The 19166-nt window shown below is 40.2% G+C and overlaps 1 protein-coding gene across 1 annotated transcript; it reads left to right on the forward strand.

Moving 5' to 3' along the window:
- Window positions 1-37: 37 nt before the first annotated feature.
- On the forward strand, window positions 38-18733 carry top3a (DNA topoisomerase III alpha). Its single transcript, XM_051388403.1, has 19 exons — window positions 38-571; window positions 1780-1839; window positions 1947-2020; window positions 2108-2183; window positions 2420-2528; window positions 3090-3233; window positions 3433-3603; window positions 3700-3800; window positions 8925-8999; window positions 9208-9290; window positions 9704-9914; window positions 10844-11029; window positions 11405-11534; window positions 11974-12087; window positions 12252-12417; window positions 12594-12740; window positions 12838-12960; window positions 15606-16270; window positions 17294-18733. The coding sequence occupies exons 1-19, from the start codon at window positions 326-328 to the stop codon at window positions 17455-17457; spliced, it is 3045 nt and encodes a 1014-aa protein (XP_051244363.1). The 5' UTR covers window positions 38-325; the 3' UTR covers window positions 17458-18733.
- Window positions 18734-19166: the final 433 nt, after the last annotated feature.

The raw sequence follows: 19166 nt of genomic DNA on the forward strand, positions 1-19166 counted from the left end.
GGACTTTACGACAGTTTTACGACCCTGATTACGGCAGCGTCAGACAGACAGACGGGCAGGCGGGCAATTTGTAAACAGAGCTAACAGCCCCCGTTTGTAACAGGTCAGAGTTTCTCCTCATTAAAGCTTTTAATTAGAGATTGTTTATGGTTCAGCTTTTCTTTCTAATGGTTCTCTTTTGTCGTTATCGGACAAGAAGTAAACGTTTTGAGGAGCGGTTGTCATAGCTTCAGCTAGCTGCCTCAGCTAACACGCTAACACCGGTTAGGACAGCTGCCGTGGTGTTGCCCGGACGACCCGCTGCTTCATGTGAGAGCGGACGGATATGATACTACACTTCCTGGGCAAGTCTTGTCTTAGATCGGTACTTCAGCGGCTAAGGGTCGGACGGGTCGGACGGGTCGGACGGAGGTGTTTCTGTGCGGCGCAGAGTGGCCCGTGTCCGGACACCCCGCAGCAGGAGGACATGACCCGCAACCGGGCTCAGATCAGTCGGGTCCTCTGCGTGGCCGAGAAGAACGATGCAGCCAAAGGCATCGCCGGGATCATGTCCGGCGGCAGGTTCAGAAAGGTTGGTGACCTCCAGGAGCCCACCAGCCCATAATGTTATCACTCTGTATGAGGCTATAATATAAGGCAGTGGACAGGCAGTGAGTCGGCAAACAATCTTAAGTTTACTTTAAAGTAGAACAAATGGCAAATAATTCCTGTGTTAAGTTTCTCAAATGTGAGGATTTTCTGCTTTTCTTCTTTCCTGTTGTATATGTTCATAGGGTACAAAATTAACTTCTGTGTCTATTGGCCAAATGGCTAGTGAATGTTTTACCAGAGCTCAATATACATTACCAGTGTTTGTCTTTTGGCTGCTGAGTCAAGTAAATCTCCCAGCCACTCTGTATTTTACTGGCATTTGGCTGGTGGCTGACTGGTGCTCAGTTTTGTGTTTATTCTGTTGGTCCCACGGGTATCAGGACACCTGTGGGAACTTGTGATCAGCATTTACTTTAATTTAATGTGACTGTTCAGGGATCAGTTTGTGTCCTCCACATGATCTTTCCATTACCTTTACAGATCATTAATTATAGCTAATACATTATTGAGCATCCAGTTAGACACCAGAATATTGGCTGAACATTAGTACAAGAGAAACCACTACACTTTTTCTGGTGTTCATGGAGTCACTTGCTCCCCCAAACACCTTCTAGGAACGGATGATGTATATCAGACATTTGATTGACAAAAAAATACTAAATCTAGCATTTCAAATGTTAATATTTGCTGATATCTTGTGTTATATATGAGAGTACACTGAATATCTTTGGACTGTTAGTTGGACAACATAAACAACAACAACAACATGCTGTTGCTCAATACTTACAACACCTTTTATTTGCACCCATTCATGGATAATACCTGGCACATCCACTGAGCTCAAAAGACTCTCTCATGTGGTGCCTTGGTAGCTCTAGCTCACCTGGTTGAGCGTGAGGCTGTGTGCCCCATGTAATAAGGCTGAGTCTTTTCCACAGCGGTACAGGTTCGATTCCAGCCTGTGGCCCTTTGCTGCGCTGCCCCCCCCCCCCCTCCTGTCGATTACGGGCTATCACTATCCATTAAAGGCATAAAAAGCTCAAAAATGTTTTGAATAAAAAGTCTCTCCCATATTATATCCCAAAATCAGACCATATTAATTCAAATGATGAATAGAATAAAACTTTGTTCTTCAGATTTTTCTCTTCAGTTGTTATAATACTGATTGTCTTCTTTTCCATTTTTTAGAGGGAAGGGATGTCAAAGTTTAATAAAATCTATGAGTATGAATACCATCTCTTTGGTCAGGTAAGTAAAACAGAACAGTGAAATAATTACATATGCACATCTGGGTTTTTTTGTGTTTTCCATTGTCTCAGATATTTCTGTTTCATTATGTTTCTGTCCCGCTCCAGAATGTGACAGTAACAATGACATCAGTATCAGGCCATTTACTGGGGATGGAGTTTAAAGCGCCCTTCCAGAAATGGTAAGTTAAAGTTTAAGTTATGTTATATATTCACCATCACACAGTATCCTACACAACTGACCGTATTTGTACCTTTTCTGTCCACAGGCACAGCTGCAATCCTGTGCTGTTGTTTGATGCTGAGGTAGAGAAGTATTGTCCAGATAACATGCTACAAATCAAGGTATGCTTGTTCGATTGCCTAATTGTTTTATTTTTATAAAACTGGGATAAACTTCATCATTTGTTTATTCTGAGTGAGTGTAGGCACAGATGATGCACTTTTTTGCCTTTTCATCTCTCATCAGTAGGAGTTTATAATTTCCATTCAAAGAAAATAATGATGAATCCGAATTATAGAAATGGACTTGAAAGATTTATATGACTCCCTCATTCTCCATCTCAAACTCTTCTCTGTAGCGCACACTAGAGAAAGAGGCGAGACAGTGCCAGGCCTTAGTCATCTGGACTGATTGTGACAGAGAGGGAGAAAACATCGGCTTTGAAATCATCGACGTCTGCAAAACAGGTATAATAGAATGTGTAGGTTGTTGTTGTTGTTGTTGTTGTCGTCGTCTGAGAGTTAGATGACTTATGTCTGTATGGTAAATATGAAGCTGGAGCCAGAAAACAGTTAGCTTAGTGCAAGACTGGAAACAGGGAACCAGCCAGGTTCTGTCCAAAAGAAATAAAAACTGTGCTTCCTTAAGCTCAGTAATTAACACGTTATATCACATTTGTTTAATCTGATCAAAAACTAAAGAATGAAAACAACACAACTTTTTATGAGGAGTATGTGCCTGGCTAGCCGTTTTATCCTGTTCCCAATCTCTGTGCTAAGCTAAGCTAACCAGCTACTGTCTGTGGCTTCTTTACTGTACAGACGTGAGGGTGGTATCAATCTTCTCATCTTTTTATTCCAAAATGTCAAACTATTCATTTAACAATGTACATCTTAGTATGTAGACTTAATATATAAACAAATATGTAGAAATATAAATGTTTCTGTGACTGTGTAAAGCCTAAAAAAAGCAGTTTTTGTGTATGTTTCAAGTCGCTCCTGCTAATAGTGTATGTGTATGCTTTTTAGTGAAGCCCAATATACAGGTCTTTCGGGCAAAATTTTCTGAGATTACCCCCAACTCCATTCGGAGAGCTTGTGAGACTCTAATGGAGCCGGATGCTAACATCAGTGATGCTGTCGATGTCCGTCAGGAGCTGGACCTGCGGATAGGTATGGTAGCAGTCTTAAATTGTACTGAGTAATATGTAGAGACACACACTGATTCAGGTGAAGAGTCTGGATGGCAACCTTGGTTAACTATCACTTGATCCATGATACAACTCTAGTGCCTCTGCTTATCTAAACATGTGTCTGATAAGCCTGAAAGTTGTGAATATGATCCCATTCTCTCTCCTGTGCTCATCTTCAGGTGCGTCCTTCACTCGATTTCAGACGCTTCGCCTGCAGAAGATCTTTCCAAACTCTCTGGCAAATCAGCTGATCTCATATGGCAGCTGTCAGTTTCCCACTCTGGGCTTCGTGGTGGAGCGCTTCAAGGCCATTCAGGCTTTCATACCTGAGACTTTCTACAAGATCAAAGGTACAAACTCAGAACCAACAGAGATGGATCTATAACGGTTTTAAACCGAGACTCTCTCCTCTTCATTCCTTCTGTTCCTATGTCTGTCTTTGTCAGTGCTGCATGAAGTGGAGGAGGACACCGTAGAGTTCAGTTGGAAAAGAAACCGTCTCTTCAACCACACAGCTTGCCTGGTGCTCTACCAGATCTGCATGGAGGTATGTGTCTGTTTGTGTTTGTATGTTTTATGTTGTGTGTGTGTGTGTGTGTGTGTGTGTGTGTGTGTGTGTGTGTGTGTGTGTAAATATGTGCCTATGCTGTGTCCTTTGCTCTCTTAAGGTGGTATAGTGAATTAAAAGAGGCCTAGAAATCTCCCTCAATCCTCCAATGTATTAGATTTTTGCACAAGCATATCTAAGATATATGTACTAGTAAACTTTGAAGGTCAGATGATGTTGCTATTGTAAGGTCTTTCTTTAGAACAGTCACTGTGACACATCTGTGGTTCTTTCAGTGATTTTATATAATGTGTGTTCAGCGTTCAGTTTAAACATTGCTACTCTTGACTACCAAAAGTCGTTCAGTTTAAACATTGCTACTCTTGACTACCAAAAGTCTTGTAAAGACAGTCAAGTTATTGATTTTGTTCTGTTTTGATTACTTGTTTATGTTCGTGAATGTAATGTAGGTCTTAGTTATGTTCTTAGTGATGCTTTTAGTCTTTGTATTGGTCTTATTTGCCTCCCAACCATTCCTTTAGGGAGGTATGGTTTATTCTTGTAATATGCTAATTAAGAGGAGAGATTAACTTGAATCGCCTTGTTATCTAAACCTGAACTTACCACAACCATGTAGGTTTACCACAACACAGGGCAGACTGTCTCTATTAAACTAAAATGGAAATAACCACTCTACATCTCATTTAAATGTACAGCAAGTACCTAATAATCTCATCAAACACAACATAAAAGAAGAAGTAAAGATTTACTTTACCCTATTTTATCTTTTCCCCAGAGATGAAATTTCAGTGACAAAACATTGGGTACATAAAAATAAGATATTATGTTGAAGAGACTAGGGCTGGGTATTGTTAAGAACCTCACAATTAGATTCGATTTCGATTCGATATTGATTTTAAATGCTTCGATATCGATTCAGTAATAAGTAGAATTACAGCTTCGGGACGGCGACTTCCACCATGTGTTTGCGTGTTGGTATTGCGTATCGTGGTTCGACTGTGTATACCATCTTCTTAAAACCCCCGTTTTCTACGACACTGTACGGTCGTAGGTCCTTACATATGAAGACGGCCACAGACTCAGTCATCTTCTGTGCGTGAGCAGAGTTTGGCGGCAGTTTGCAAAGGAAGGATCTGTGGAGTTGCGTCTGTTTTGAATCCACAGGTTTAGCCGTGTGTTGCTGCAGACCATCTGCATGGTGTCGGCTTAAGTGGTTGCGCAAATTTGTTGTGTTATTGAAGTATTTTAGTACTGCCTGGCACAGCTTACACACTACCTTACTTTTGTCTATTTCCTCTGTTCCGGGTTTATACTGCTTTTAAAGTTGAAGGCACTGGTTTAACACTGCTACTACCTGGCCAGGGGCTTAAATCGATTCAGAGGATTTAATGAATCGATATTGAATTGGGAAAAAATATATTGCAATGCATTGATGAATCGATATTTTTACCCACCCCTAGTAGAGACTGACAGATACTGATTTTAGAGCTTAGCGATACAGTCGCCAGTATAGTAAATTTTTGAGCTGGAATGAAAATTGATTATGTCGATTTTGCACCGATATGACTAGGCAAAGGTACTCAGAAGGCTGCTTTCTTAAACTAACAACTGTATTAAAGAATGTTATATAATTTAACATATAAATAGTCAACCAATTCTAGTAGACATTGTTTAGACTTGCTTCTTTTCTCTTACTCTGTGCTGCTTTCCACAGTATTGTAAAGTGCAGTGCACTCTGGTGAATAAAGTTTGCAGTTACACCAATATAATACATTACATTACAGTATATACCAGAACCTTTTAATATCGGTGCATACAAGATAAAATATAGCTGATACCTATACCAATATTGCCTGATAATATCAGCCGCGCTCTATTACATTGTCTCAAAAGCTGTAAACATTTGGGGGGAAAAAAATAAAAGCTGTAACTCTGACCCTACACACTAAATTAACCATTAAGGAAATCCACAAAATGATGTTTGTAAAATCAGGTCAAAATTACATTCTTGGGGCGTTCATCTGGTAGTAGTCCCTGCTGCAGCAGCCATGGGTTTGAATCCAACCTGTGGCCATTTGCTGCGTGTCCCCTCTCTTTACCCCATTTCCTGTCTATTTTCAGCTGTTCTATCTAATAATAATAATATAACATATATCAATCATTTCACAGTATCAGCTTTTTTCCTAGAAATTGCACAGTGTCAGTTCTTATGATATTGCTTGTGCAATAATACATAACTATGACAATATAATTTGTTGTATCATACTGTAATGAAGTCTGTTAACTCAATTATCACCCTCTCTCACTTTGTGTATTTAATAGGGCCCTTGCATTTTGGTTTTGTAACAATTTGTGTAATAGTGTCAATACATTTTGTTGTTCTGTAATCTTATGTTGATCTAGCCTCAGGTCCTTTTTGTTTTAAACCTTGTGTGGTCTCAGTTACTGGTAACAGGATGGAGGTGTCATCTGAATCTATGACTGTATGACTGAAAAACACTTATTATGTGCCAAGATGCTCACAGCTGACAAGCATGTAATTATCACGTAGCTAGTTCACGGTTTCCCACAGAGCAAGATGTGACTATCAGGAGCCAAACTCAGGTCAGATATACACAATACTCTATGTCCCTGTGCACCAGGGATCAATCAAAAAAATCAATAGTTACTATCTGGTTTCCTTTGGTTTCTTGAGTAATAACAAATAAACAAAACTCACAGTTGAATTCTTATGTAAATAACTTAAGAATTCAACACATAAATCACACCATGAGTTTGTACATATTAATGTATTTAAATATATATTGATTCTACTTTAAGTGCTAAAAAATCCGACACGGTCAGCAAAAAAGTCCCCAGATTATACATTAAAGCTGCACTTATCAATGGTTTTATATGAACAGTGGATCAAATGACTATGTATATAATGTGAAAGGGGTCTCTTGGAGAGAGATCATCACCTGCAGTTCCCTCCACTCTACCCTCTTTCAGCTCTTGTCTCAGATTTGATTTCAAAGGTGCCATGTGGAATTTTCTTGTACACAAACAACATTCATGTTTACATTCACTGCTCTTCACAAACATTTACAAGAACAATCTTTTCCACCCAACTTTGAACCCTACATTGTTAACATCAATGCTTCCTTTCTAGCAGTCTTCTCGGTGTTTACTGGTACATTTTAGCTGTAGTTAAGATGAGCTATCCTATTGGCATCAAGTGAAATTATGCACTTAATGAATTAAGGTCCATTTGCACCCTTGATGACCTCCTATAAGGTTTATCAGTTGTCAGGAAACAAAGCACCACTGCAGTAGCTACCACTCTTCTTTCACAGTTAGAACTTTAAATTGATTAGGTATTAGTTATTAGTACCATGTTTCCTGTCTATAACTTAACTTTTGCTATCAAATAAAGCTAGAATGCTGCTGGATAAGGTGTGCAAAATGCATTCAAACTTAAACACAACAACACAGGAGATTAATACAGATTAGTGTGTATATTTAATTTAAATGCAAAAATACAGTGATATTTGATGTTGTCCACCTTGAAAGGCACAGTGGCCTTGTGTTCTGTGTGTCTGTGCGTGTGTGTATGTGTCTGATGTGCATTTTTGTTACCTTTTGGGGACCTTTTCTGGTATAAACACTGACCTTTTTGGGACCAGTAGTCCTCATGGGGACCTAATGTGGCAGAACATAATTTCTAAGGTCCTGGGGTTAGGGGCAATGTGTGAATTTTAATACTATTGAGAACCTGATAATATTTATTTTTACAAACCACTGTATGAGTTGCTGGCACGAGCATTCTGCATACAATCACCTGATTATCAAAATAGATTAATAAAATGAGCTGAGATAACATCTGTAACAACTAAAAACAGTTTCCAAGTTCAGTTTATTAACTCAATTTGTAACATTTAAACAAGACTGCTTAGTCTGTGTGATTCTCAAAACAGAGAAAATGATTCACTGGGATGTGCATTTTTATAGACTTAACACAGTAACATTCAAAACGTTTTTTAACTGTAAACATTGATCACTTGTCAGCTTCATCAGCTTATTCCTTTTCAAAAAGATATATGGCTTTTTAACATTTGGGTATTGCTTATATTTAACGTTTGTCTGTTAGATGTTCTGTGACTTGTTCTTGGAGGTAGTCTGAAATGTCAAATATACGTCTCCCGATCGTGTCATTGGAAAGAGAGACAGTATTCAGTGTCTCAGCACTTTTCTCACCTATGATTGTGACCATGTCCAATGCTGCCGGGAGTATTAGCTCCTCTGCAATTGTGTGAGGTTTTTTGCGTCTTGCGATGTGGTGGGCAACTTTGTACGAGGCTAACAGTGTTTTTTTATTTACTGATGCCGTGCTCACATAATGACCGGCCTGTTGGCGATACTCATCGAGTTTTCGATGAAAAAAGTCCAGTGGCTTATTGACATAACTGGGGTGTAAGGTCTCCAGGCGCCGTCTTAATTTGTTTGGTTTCATGCTGTCCGCTTCCAGAGTTTTTAGGCATAAAACACACACAGGTCTTTCCTCATTTCCGATCGTATTCACAGTAAACCCAAAGGCTTTGTCATACTTAATGGTCTTATTAGGTTTATGCTGGTTACCGTCACTTGCTTTTCTTTCCTCTGACGCCTCCTCCGTTTTTCTTTTCACTCCTGTCAAAAACTTCTCCATCTCTCCTCCTCCGTCAGTCCCCCCTGCCTCTCACGCCCCCCCTGACACTTCACACCCCACTATTTGAGAAGTACTGGGTTAAGGGGTTTGGTTGTCCACAATGAAGTCAAGGGAATGTCCTAACAAGGATAGCTGGGCAAACTTTGTGTGTGTGTGTGTGTGTGTGTGTGTGTGTGTGTGTGTGTGTGTGTGTGTGTGTGTGTGTGTGTGTGTGTGTGTGTGTGTGTGTGTGTGTGTGTGTGTGTGTGTGTGTGTGTGTGTCCTGTTATGTAAGTGCATCCACACATGTGTAACCTCTCCTCAACCTGTAGCTTATATCTCAGGAGGACACAGTGATAAATTTGAATGTATTGTCGACCTGCCTGAATAAAATGTAGAAAGGTACACACAAGTAACATCCTTTCATTCATTTCCAGAATCCCATAGCAACAATCACCTCAGTAACCAGCAAACCAAAGAACAAGTGGAGACCGCTGCCTTTGGACACTGTGGTACGAATATGAAGTTGAACAGCCAAACACATACATATGTTGCATCTCAAAAGACACCTGGTTATAGTATAAAGTGTATATAGTTGTTTTTACAGCACAGCAGAAATAGCAGTATGTTGTCCGCTTCAATCTCCTGTGTTCTTGTATCGAGACCCCCTCCCTGCTCCATCCCACTCTGAACAGTCCTCTACATTTATGTGTCCAACAGGAACTGGAGAAACTGGTATCTCGGAAGCTAAGAATAAATGCCAAAGAAACCATGAAAATTGCAGAAAAGCTTTACACTAATGGGTGAGTGCATGTTAGTTAATGTGCATGCATACTTCTATCCACATAGCAAAGTGTTATGTTGGTCCGACCATATGCTAAATGTCCTTATCAGTTTACCCTCCCACAGTATTTTTGATCTTTCATTTGAACTTGTTTCACTCAGAAAGCTGGATTGAAGCCACCTTATTAGAGGCTTTGTGGTCTCAGTGAAGCGGTCAAATGTTTTTTTTTTTTTTTTGTTTACCGGGTTGTTATACCACCTCAAAGTCGAGCCTATTTTTGTACATGAAAAGACACCATCTGGCAGGGTGGCGTCTTCCAGGCATTTTATAGATGAGTTTAGCAGCAATGTCACATTTCCAAAGCACTTCCTTTTCATTTGTGTGTGTGTGAAGATGAGTTGTGACTGTGTGTGTTTTCTTTTTTCTGCTCAGGTTTATAAGTTACCCCCGTACAGAGACAAACATTTTTCCCGAAAGCCTGCCTCTCAGCCCCCTGGTGGAGCAGCAGGTACTAAGCCCCATCTGGGGCACGTTCGCCCAGCGGGTGCTCGACCAGCCTGGGGGTCCCAAACCACGGCAGGGCAAGAAATCTGACCAAGCCCACCCCCCCATACACCCCACCAAGTACTCCAATACACTGCAGGTAAAGCCACAAAAACTGCCGCTCAGTTTGTGCAAATGTACTTAATCTGAATGTCTGTCCTCTGGATAACAAAAAAACTATGCTAACATAATGTTCTTGTTTTTTTACATTTTGAATCATAATAAACAGTCTTAATAAAATACAAACATTTGATCATTGGTGACAGGTCTTTCTGTGCCCAACCAGTCCTTGTTATATCTCTAAACTGTTTATTTTTATATAATATGTTGGAAACAATGGACTCAAACATTTCACAGATTGGCAGCCCAAAGGTCGCAGGAGTTGTTCATGCAAGATAATAAAACAGGGCAAAACAAAAACAAAAAAACATTTTTAGGCCACATGTCCTTTTTAGTTTATTGGCATTTGATGAGCTTTGAAGTATATGTATATTAAAGATCCGATGTGTGAGAATAAATGGCAGAAATATAATATAATATAATAATAATAGGTATGTTTTCCTTGTAGAATCACTTGAATAGAGGAGTCATTGTGTTTTCATTACCTTAGAATGAGGGTTTTTTATCTACAGAAGCTGCAGGTCACCTTCCATGGAGTCTGCCATGTTGAATCACTATGTTTACACAGTAGCCCAGAACGGACAAACCAAACACTGACTGTAGATATGGATTTCTGCCTTTTTCACAAGTTTTGTAGCGACCGTAGTTCCTCCTACGCACTTTCCAGCCCCTTGTCATTCCCAAAATGTCAAATAGAGATGCAAGCAGTGTTCAGTTAGTTGCAGTATGAAACTTCACCACTAAATGTCACTAAATCCTTCACACCGGCCCTTTAAGTGTCTAGACAAACACAAACATACACACTTTAACAAATGTGTTATTAAATATTTCATGAATATTCACACACATGCATCTGGAAATGAACACAGACGATGTGAACAACGGATTTTCTGTTTCTTCTGTGTCCAGGGCAATGAAGGACGTGTGTACGAGTTTATTGTCCGGCACTTCCTGGCTTGTGTATCCCAGGATGCTTTGGGTCAGGAGACTGTGGTGGACATAGACATCGCCCAGGAAAGGTTCTCCACCTCGGGACTAATGATCATTGCAAGGAACTACCTGGACGTTTACCCGTATGACAGGTGGAGCACTAAGGTATTTGTGTGTGTGTGTGTGTGTGTGTGTGTGAGTGTGTGAGTGTGTGAGTGTGTGAGTGAGTGAGTGTGTGAGTGAGTGAGTGAGAGAGAGAGAGAGAGAGAGAGAGAGAGAGAGAGGATTGACAACAGATTGTGAACTCTGTGAACTCACTATACTGATGTTTTACTTTGTCTGAGCACATTAAATAGAAATTATTGTCTTGTAAAAAGCTTAAAGAATTGTCTGCCTCATCTAAAGGCTCAGAGAAATTTCAGTTACGAATACTTAAGTACCTTGCTTTTAAAGAGTATGTTGTGTGTGGCTCCAGTTTGCCTGCTGCCTCTTGCTGCTTGTGTGGGATAGATCCTAGTAATGCTGCTCTGTATGTGCTAGCTGATTCCAGTGTATGAGCAAGGCTCCCAGTTCCAACCCTCTGCTATCAAGATGGTGGACGGACAGACGTCTCCTCCGCTGCTGCTCTCTGAAGCCGACCTCATATCACTGATGGAGAAGCACGGCATCGGTACAGTGCAAACACACACACACACACACACACACACACACACACACATACGTTAAAACCTACATTAGTAGAAATGGTACAGAAAAGATACATTTCTATCACATCAGTACATTTATTCATCATTCAACCCGTACACATACAGTATTCTGTGGATGCAACTGTGCAAATGTGTGTGTGTTTAGCCACCTGTATCTTTTTTTACATTTTCACACACAAAAAATTTCCCAAAGGACTTTTGTGTGTGTCGAGGTGTGTTTGGTGACTCATTTGCACTATTACTGATTTTACAGTACCTTTTTCAGTAACAGCAGAGAAACTTAAAGCAAACCTAGCAAACTTAGTGACCTTTGAATCGAGTAAACATAGAAGTATTGTTTGTTCATGAGTAACTGTTTGGTGTCTAAAACAAACTGTACTGTATGAACTGTGTGTATTACAGGCACAGATGCAACCCATGCTGATCACATCGAGACTATAAAGAGTCGCATGTATGTGGGCTTGACAGATGACCAGAGGTTTCTCCCAGGAGAACTCGGCATGGGACTGGTGGAGGGTATGCACACACACACACACACACACACACACACACACACACACACACACACACACACACACACACACACACTGTGGGGTTTAATACATAGGCATGTTGATAGGCCATTGTCCCCATCATTCAAATATGTTACTCATCAACTATACAAATGTGTCTTTGTTTAGGTTACAACTCCATGGGCTATGAGATGTCCAAACCGTACCTGCGGGCTGAATTGGAGGCGGACCTCAAGCTGGTATCAGAGGGCCAGAAGGACAAACAGACCGTGCTGCAGCACCACCTTCAGAAATACAAGACTGTGTTTATTGAGTCTGCCAAAAAGGCAAAGAAGTTAGTGACTTTAAATTTACCTTAAATTTGTGTGTTTCCGATGCACCATTTGTACCCAAATGAGCAGAATCGTGTCGTATTTCACAACAATGGATTAGTTACACCTGTCCTGTAATCACTGCAGGCTAGTGGTTGTTGTGTCCACGATAAGAAGTCTTTTTCTGTTATTGTCTCAGGTTAGATGAAGCCCTGTCACCATATCTGGGTGCAGCTCAACAAATCACTGAAACAGAACAGCAGGAAATGGAGATCTCGCTGCCGGTCAGGAAGTGCCCTGGCTGTGGGCGGGACATGGTGCTGAAGACGAAAAGGGAGGGAAACGGGTGAGATGAGACACAAGCTTAAAACTATCTTGTCACGTGAAAACAAAGATGCTGTCTGTCTTCCTGAACTTTCAACCACGTCTCTGTCCCCCTGCAGTAAGTACCTGTCCTGCGTGGGCTACCCAGCCTGTAAGACAGCAGTGTGGTTCCCCGAAACGGTGCTGGAGGTCAGCAGAGATGACACCATTTGTCCCACCTGTCGGCCACACCCTGTTCAAATGTAAGTATTTACTTTATACTAAATATTCATCTCACAGAGCTGTACACGTTACATCAAACACAGGAAACAATTTAACTAGTTTACAATCAATATAGGTTGAGACTCAGACGATAAAACTGATGATTCACTCGCACAAAGAATCACTTTACCTGCCAATTATTATTCAATAATTCCAAATTATTCATATTTATCTTTTTATTTTGTGCTCATATTTTGTGATTATTATATTAGATGAGCAGATTTGAATGTTGCTCACTCAGTTACACTAAGCCTCAAGTTTGTAAGTCACCATGTTTTTATAATTGAGAATGTTTTGTGTTCCCCACACACAAACAATCTATACGTTCATACAATGTAAACTATCATGTTTCAGAATGTTATATTATACCAAGGTAATTTGGATACTGCACAGATATTAAAAAAATAACTGATGATGTTCTCATCAGCCTCAGTTGCTGCCTGTGTTTAGTGCTAATTAGCAAATGTTACCATGCTAAACTAAGATGGCCAACATGGTAAACATACCTGCTTAACTTCAGCATGTTAGAAATGTGAACATGTCTGGATGCTGACTTTAAGTGCGGCCTTAGAGCTGCTGACTTGGTTGTCTCCTGTGAATCATCATCAGTCTTCTTTGTTTGGCTGTGTTAACTTAGGTGTAAAAGGGGACGCAGACTGTAAATTAGCTTCAGCTTGACGCCATGTATACATAATATCTGTTGCATCGCTCATCTGTATGGAACAGTGTTTATCTATATGGTCCATATTGTTAAATAAACAAACACATACATACAATAACAAAATTAAAGACTAGTAGTTGAGAACAACAGTTGACAATCTGTTTGTTACAAAGCCTCTTGGGAAAGTTTTAAAGCAGAGAAGGGATTAAATACACAACCAGGACACTGAAATCTTATAGCACCAAATAGTTAACCCTCACTGACTTACCCAACAAAGTCTCCTTTTTTCAGTCCCTGGTTGTCACATTAATGCAATGAGGAATAAATCATTCAGAATGCATGGTCTTACTTTGAAATTGGTTTGAATTTTGCTACTCATTTGTTTTTACTGTGTGCAGTGTGGTTGCAACTGTATGATTTTCAAGGTAGAATAACCGTCTCAGGAAATATCTCGGTTTACACAATTACACAATGGTAACAATCAGTTACAATGACCCTCAAATGGATGATAATAGAATGCACAAAATATTACACTAATATGGCTGAATTCAATACCTTAGAGGAGCAAATGTACATTGTGTGATAACCTTCAATTTTCATACCATGGAAACCGCCTCAACCCCAGTGTGCTCTGTGTTATAAATACTTTGTGTTAGAGATCTTTTAGTCCTTTCGTCCAAATAATTTCCTCCCAGCAAAAGTCAGACCCACAGTAACATGCACACATTTAACTTATATTCTTATCAGTGGGCATTTAACACCAAGTACCTTATCTTGCCACGGACACACAGTTTGCATTTCTTAGATTATGAGATGTGTATGTAGGCGCCCTTTGGTGTGCAAACACAACAACAAACCCAGCTGAAGCTCTCAGTGGCTTCAGCAGTGCAAGAAACTTGTCCAAATTCTTGTTTACACAAGTGGGCGTTAACCCCTTGAGCACGTGGCTTAGCTCAGTCCAAATATAGGGCACACTCACTCACATCGAGCCAAAGTGCTCCACACCAGCATCTGTTACCATAGCAACCAATCTGGTATGGAGCTCAAAGTTGAACTACAGCACTTACTCTAAAACAATATCACTGTTTTTTTAATCAGATCTCACCCAGCAGTTTCAGCCTGTTAGATAACTTCAGATGCTGTTAACAGCAGATGTGCAGTAATAAACTGTTTCTTTTCGTATTATTCCAAAGCAGCTGTGCAACACACACAGTGTTCGTTGAGTGTACTGTGTGTATGTGTGTTAAATGATGGTATTTTAACATTTTTGTGCACAGAGTTCATGTATTTCTCAACACGGAGTTCAGTCTTTCAAAACTCTTCACACAGTCAACAGCAGTCAATGTGAACTAAACTGTGGATCGCTTTTCATTGCTTTAAGTTTTATTAGAAAACCTCATCTTTCAAATTTCATGAATTATGTTGTTTTACTCAAACTCAACCACCACCAAAACTCTGTGTATTTACAGTCCACTTGTCATGTTTACTTACTACATTTAAAAACTTAACATCATGCAGAATTATTGTTCATTAGGCTGCCACTTGCTACATTCTGCTTCACCTACAAAAGCCAACCACTGCTTCACGTTTAAGACAGAAAATGCAAATGAATGCGGTAACATAAAAGCTCATCGGCACAGTTTATCTAAATAGTATGTTTAGATTTTTTGAAAAATGGTTGAACAGTGGTTAAACGGTCAGGTCTGCTGGACAAAATATTGATATGACCTCAAGTGCTGAATTCTTTATTATAATTGTATTCATGTACTGTTCCCATCCAACAAATACCATGATACCAGTATATGTAATATTCTATATCTATGACAGGACATAAAATCTGGCTGTCTGATCTGTCTTTGTTATCAACAATCAGTCTCAGCCCTGTAAAAACTGGTTGGACTCGGCACAGTTCATTTGTTTCATGCTGTTGTTAGTTCACACTGAGGTGTGTCCTGTATTCTTCAGGTTGAAGTTTCAGTTCCGCAGGGGCAGCCTCCCTCCCATGATGCCTTTAGAATTTGTTGGCTGCATCGGTGGATGTGACGAGACGCTCAGAGAGGTGCTGGACCTGAGATATCTCCGAGGAGGAGGGGGAGGAAGGCGGGACGAGCCGCACAGAGCCCCAAATTCAAATCCTCAGCCATCCCTCCCTCCCGTCCCCTCCCGTCCCGCCCCGCCACGACCTCTACTTGCTGAAGGCAGTGTCAGTGTACACACCAACAGTGATGTCATTGTGTGTAACTGTGGTCAAGAGGCACTCCTCCTGACGGTGCGCAAGGAAGGTCCCAACCAAGGTCGCCAGTTCTACAAGTGCAACAATGGAAGCTGCAACTTCTTTCTGTGGTCGGATCAGCCAAGTCAGCAGGGGTCTCCGCCGCAAGCACCACAGACCTCCCAGCCTCCGAGGCCCTCTCTGGGGTTCAGGAACACTGCTGGAGGAGGCAGAGGGCAGGAAGGGGGTGCAGGAGGAAATGTGGGACAGACGATGTGTAACTGTAATGAGACGGCAGTGATGCGCACGGTGCAGAAAGACGGTCCAAACAAGGGTCGGACATTCTACACCTGTGGGAAACCAAGAGACCAGCAGTGTGGCTTCTTCCTGTGGGCTGATGAAAACGCCCGTCCACTAGGCAAGGCTCTCACACACACACACACACACACACACAAATCAGAAATTCACACTGCTTTTCAAATGTTCTACTTGTTATCACCCTGAGGTCTGAAATGAATATCCATTGAATGTGATGTTTTTAGCTTTGCTAGCACATTTCAACAACTATTGGATGGATCACCATGAAGTTTGGCACACACATTTATGCCCCCCCCAAATGAATTGAAAAAACTTTCTTTCCCTTAACTGATCCTCTAGCGCCACCAACTGGTCACAGTTTACATTTTTCCATTATTTTGGTTTATGACTAAATTTCTGTGCAATGTGTTTAGTGCTGTTAAGTAAGTGTTAGCATCCTAACGCGCTAAACTACTATTGCGAACATGGTAAACCTGCCAGGCATCAGCATGTTAGCACTGCCACAGTGAGCGTTTTAGCACAAGAAAGAACAGACTTACAGAGCCGGCAGCATGGCTGTAGGCTCTGTAAGTCTTAAGTAAGATGTTTTTCTTGAATTTGAAAAGATTCACTCATTCTGACTGGATTAAAAATAGATCACTGAAACACCTTGGTTGCATAAAGAACTATATTCTCCTTTCAGCAGAGTTTTAGCACTGTTACCATCACCTGGGTTTAATTTTGACCAAAACTAGACTTTCATTTCAAATGTTTTTTGTTTGTTCTGCGGTATTTCTCACATACTTACTCCTTACCATTTTCCTCGGCATCCAAAGCAGACCCCATTTCACCCATTAATACATTCACTTAAACTATACATTACAAATCCTTTGCACCATGTTTATCAAAAATATCTAAATACACGCACACAAAGTACACTCAGATCAACAGAGAGAGAACCTGCTCACCTACATCTATACTTAATGATAAATAAAAAGCTGTCACGACTCACAAACACTCGCACTGAGACCTTGAGGCATCCACTTAACAGGCTGACACAGTACCGTCTGTCTGTGTGCACAGAAAAGTCTTTGGTGCTTTTTATCCAGTGACCTCTAACCACATCATGTTGTTCTCGTGTCAGGTGATTTTGGTGGTGGATTTAATGGTGGTGGTGGAGAAGGAGGGAACAGACCGAAGATAACGGGAGATGCTTCTGCTAACAAACCTCCAGCTGCTAAGAAACCTCGTACCTGCAGCATCTGCCACATGCCGGGACACAACAAAATCAGGTGTCCCCAGCGGTGACAGCTCATTAAAGACACTGTGGAGTTATCGAAGTCTATGACTTCAAAGTGTGAAGTCAGATTTGATTTTTCAAATATGCATCAACTCAGATTGTAAGTACCTCTTCATAGGGGGAGAATGTCTTCTTCTGGTATAGTAACATTTAACCAAGATCCTGTAAAGTTACATTTTGACAGTTAAAAAAGGGGCAAAAGCAGTTTTGAGAACAAAAGTCACTTAACAAATACAGCTCTAAACAAAGTTAAATATTGTATTTCCCAGTCGCAGTTGTGCGGCAAATTCAGTTCTGTGATATAAATGAGGAATGCCAAAAACATTTTGTCTCAAGTCAACAGAAACTAGACCTTTTCTTTATGTCTTAATCCAGCTGTAATTTCTCAAGTCTCCTCAGATCTGCACTCTGTTTGTTCAAGATGAATGGCTCCTTTCTGTGGTCAACCTTTACTGCCTATTAGGTCCTGTCAGATGCCAGCCAGTTTCCATCCCAGAATCCTGATAGGAATTCAGCATTTCAGAATATGCAAATTCACTCTCTTGCCAAGTGTCAGATGAGAGGTTTTATACCACCATGGTAAATATAAAAAATGTGATTAACATATTCTATCTTCTATATTTAATCCATACATACACATAAGTGCAAAAAAAAAAAAAACAGTTTCACACTGTTTTACAAGGGCGGTTAATGCCAGACTATTAAGTTTATAAGCGTATTTCCCAAAATGTCGAACTTTTCCATTAAAGCTTAGTGCAGCATTCATGAACAGACACATGCTATACTCTTTAAACTTTGACTGTCTGAACTCTTTTGCTGCCAGAGGAAAAAGCTCGGAGTACATTGAGGAGTTGAATCACTTGCAGTAACCTGAAGGTGCTCAACAGTTAATGGGAAATTTGCTCAGCTGGTCTTGGATCAAATTAATCCTCCGTCTGTTGTGTTTCTCTGCATCCACAATCCTGACAGCCTGCCTGAGATCAGCTGGAGGAGGGTGATTCTGACACAGAAGCTGAAATGTGAATTTTAGAGAAAATATATTTACACACAGTTTATTAATAATAATAATAATAATAATAATATTAATAACTTAGTTTTCATCACCTAAGTGTCTTGAACAGCACCCAGTAGCTACCAAGGTGGTTGTTTATGTTTTACATTGTAAATGTAATGACTGCAAAATAAAAAGCAAACAGTTGGCCTCTCTCTTGGTAGTCTGGGGAATTACCAGAAAGATTTCTATTTTAATATTGATGAATGCTAATAAACATACATTTTACTGTACACTGTAAATTTTCATGTTTATTTATATCTTTATAGTCTTGAGAAAGGTTGGTTTTGGTTTTGGTTTGATGCGGAGTCTTTTGAATTTTCCTCTTTGTTCACCTGGTTTTGGTTTTGGTTCTGTTTTGAGTCTTCAACTTTCAGGATGCTTATCTTTGGAAAGAAACCAAACTCAAAACGCCACATTATATAAACAGTTATTGAAATGAGCTGATGCAAAATGAAACAAAAAGGGCTTCTCATATTATCTGTCCTGACCAGTGGGGGATGAAGTATTTGGATCTGAAAACTTAAAGTCCCCCTAAAACTTTTTCTTTTGGTTCCTACAGTGTGATGTTTGGTCTTCATTGTGCAGAGTTTAAAGCTAGAAGGATGTTTTCATATTAATCTGCTGAAAGTGGAAAGTTTCTCTGTGTTCATTGAAAATCTGATT

This window comes from Dicentrarchus labrax, unplaced genomic scaffold (genome assembly GCF_905237075.1).
Source record: "Dicentrarchus labrax unplaced genomic scaffold, dlabrax2021, whole genome shotgun sequence".
Taxonomy (NCBI): Eukaryota; Metazoa; Chordata; class Actinopteri; family Moronidae; genus Dicentrarchus; species Dicentrarchus labrax.

Excerpts from the sequence above, each read along its gene's own strand:
- top3a (XM_051388403.1), top strand. The coding sequence starts at position 326 with ATGATACTACACTTCCTGGGCAAGTCTTGTCTTAGATCGGTACTTCAG. Across the intron at positions 2,021-2,107 it reads AAAGCGCCCTTCCAGAAATG|GCACAGCTGCAATCCTGTGC; the intron begins GTAAGTTAAAGT and ends TTCTGTCCACAG. Across the intron at positions 2,184-2,419 it reads ATAACATGCTACAAATCAAG|CGCACACTAGAGAAAGAGGC; the intron begins GTATGCTTGTTC and ends TCTTCTCTGTAG.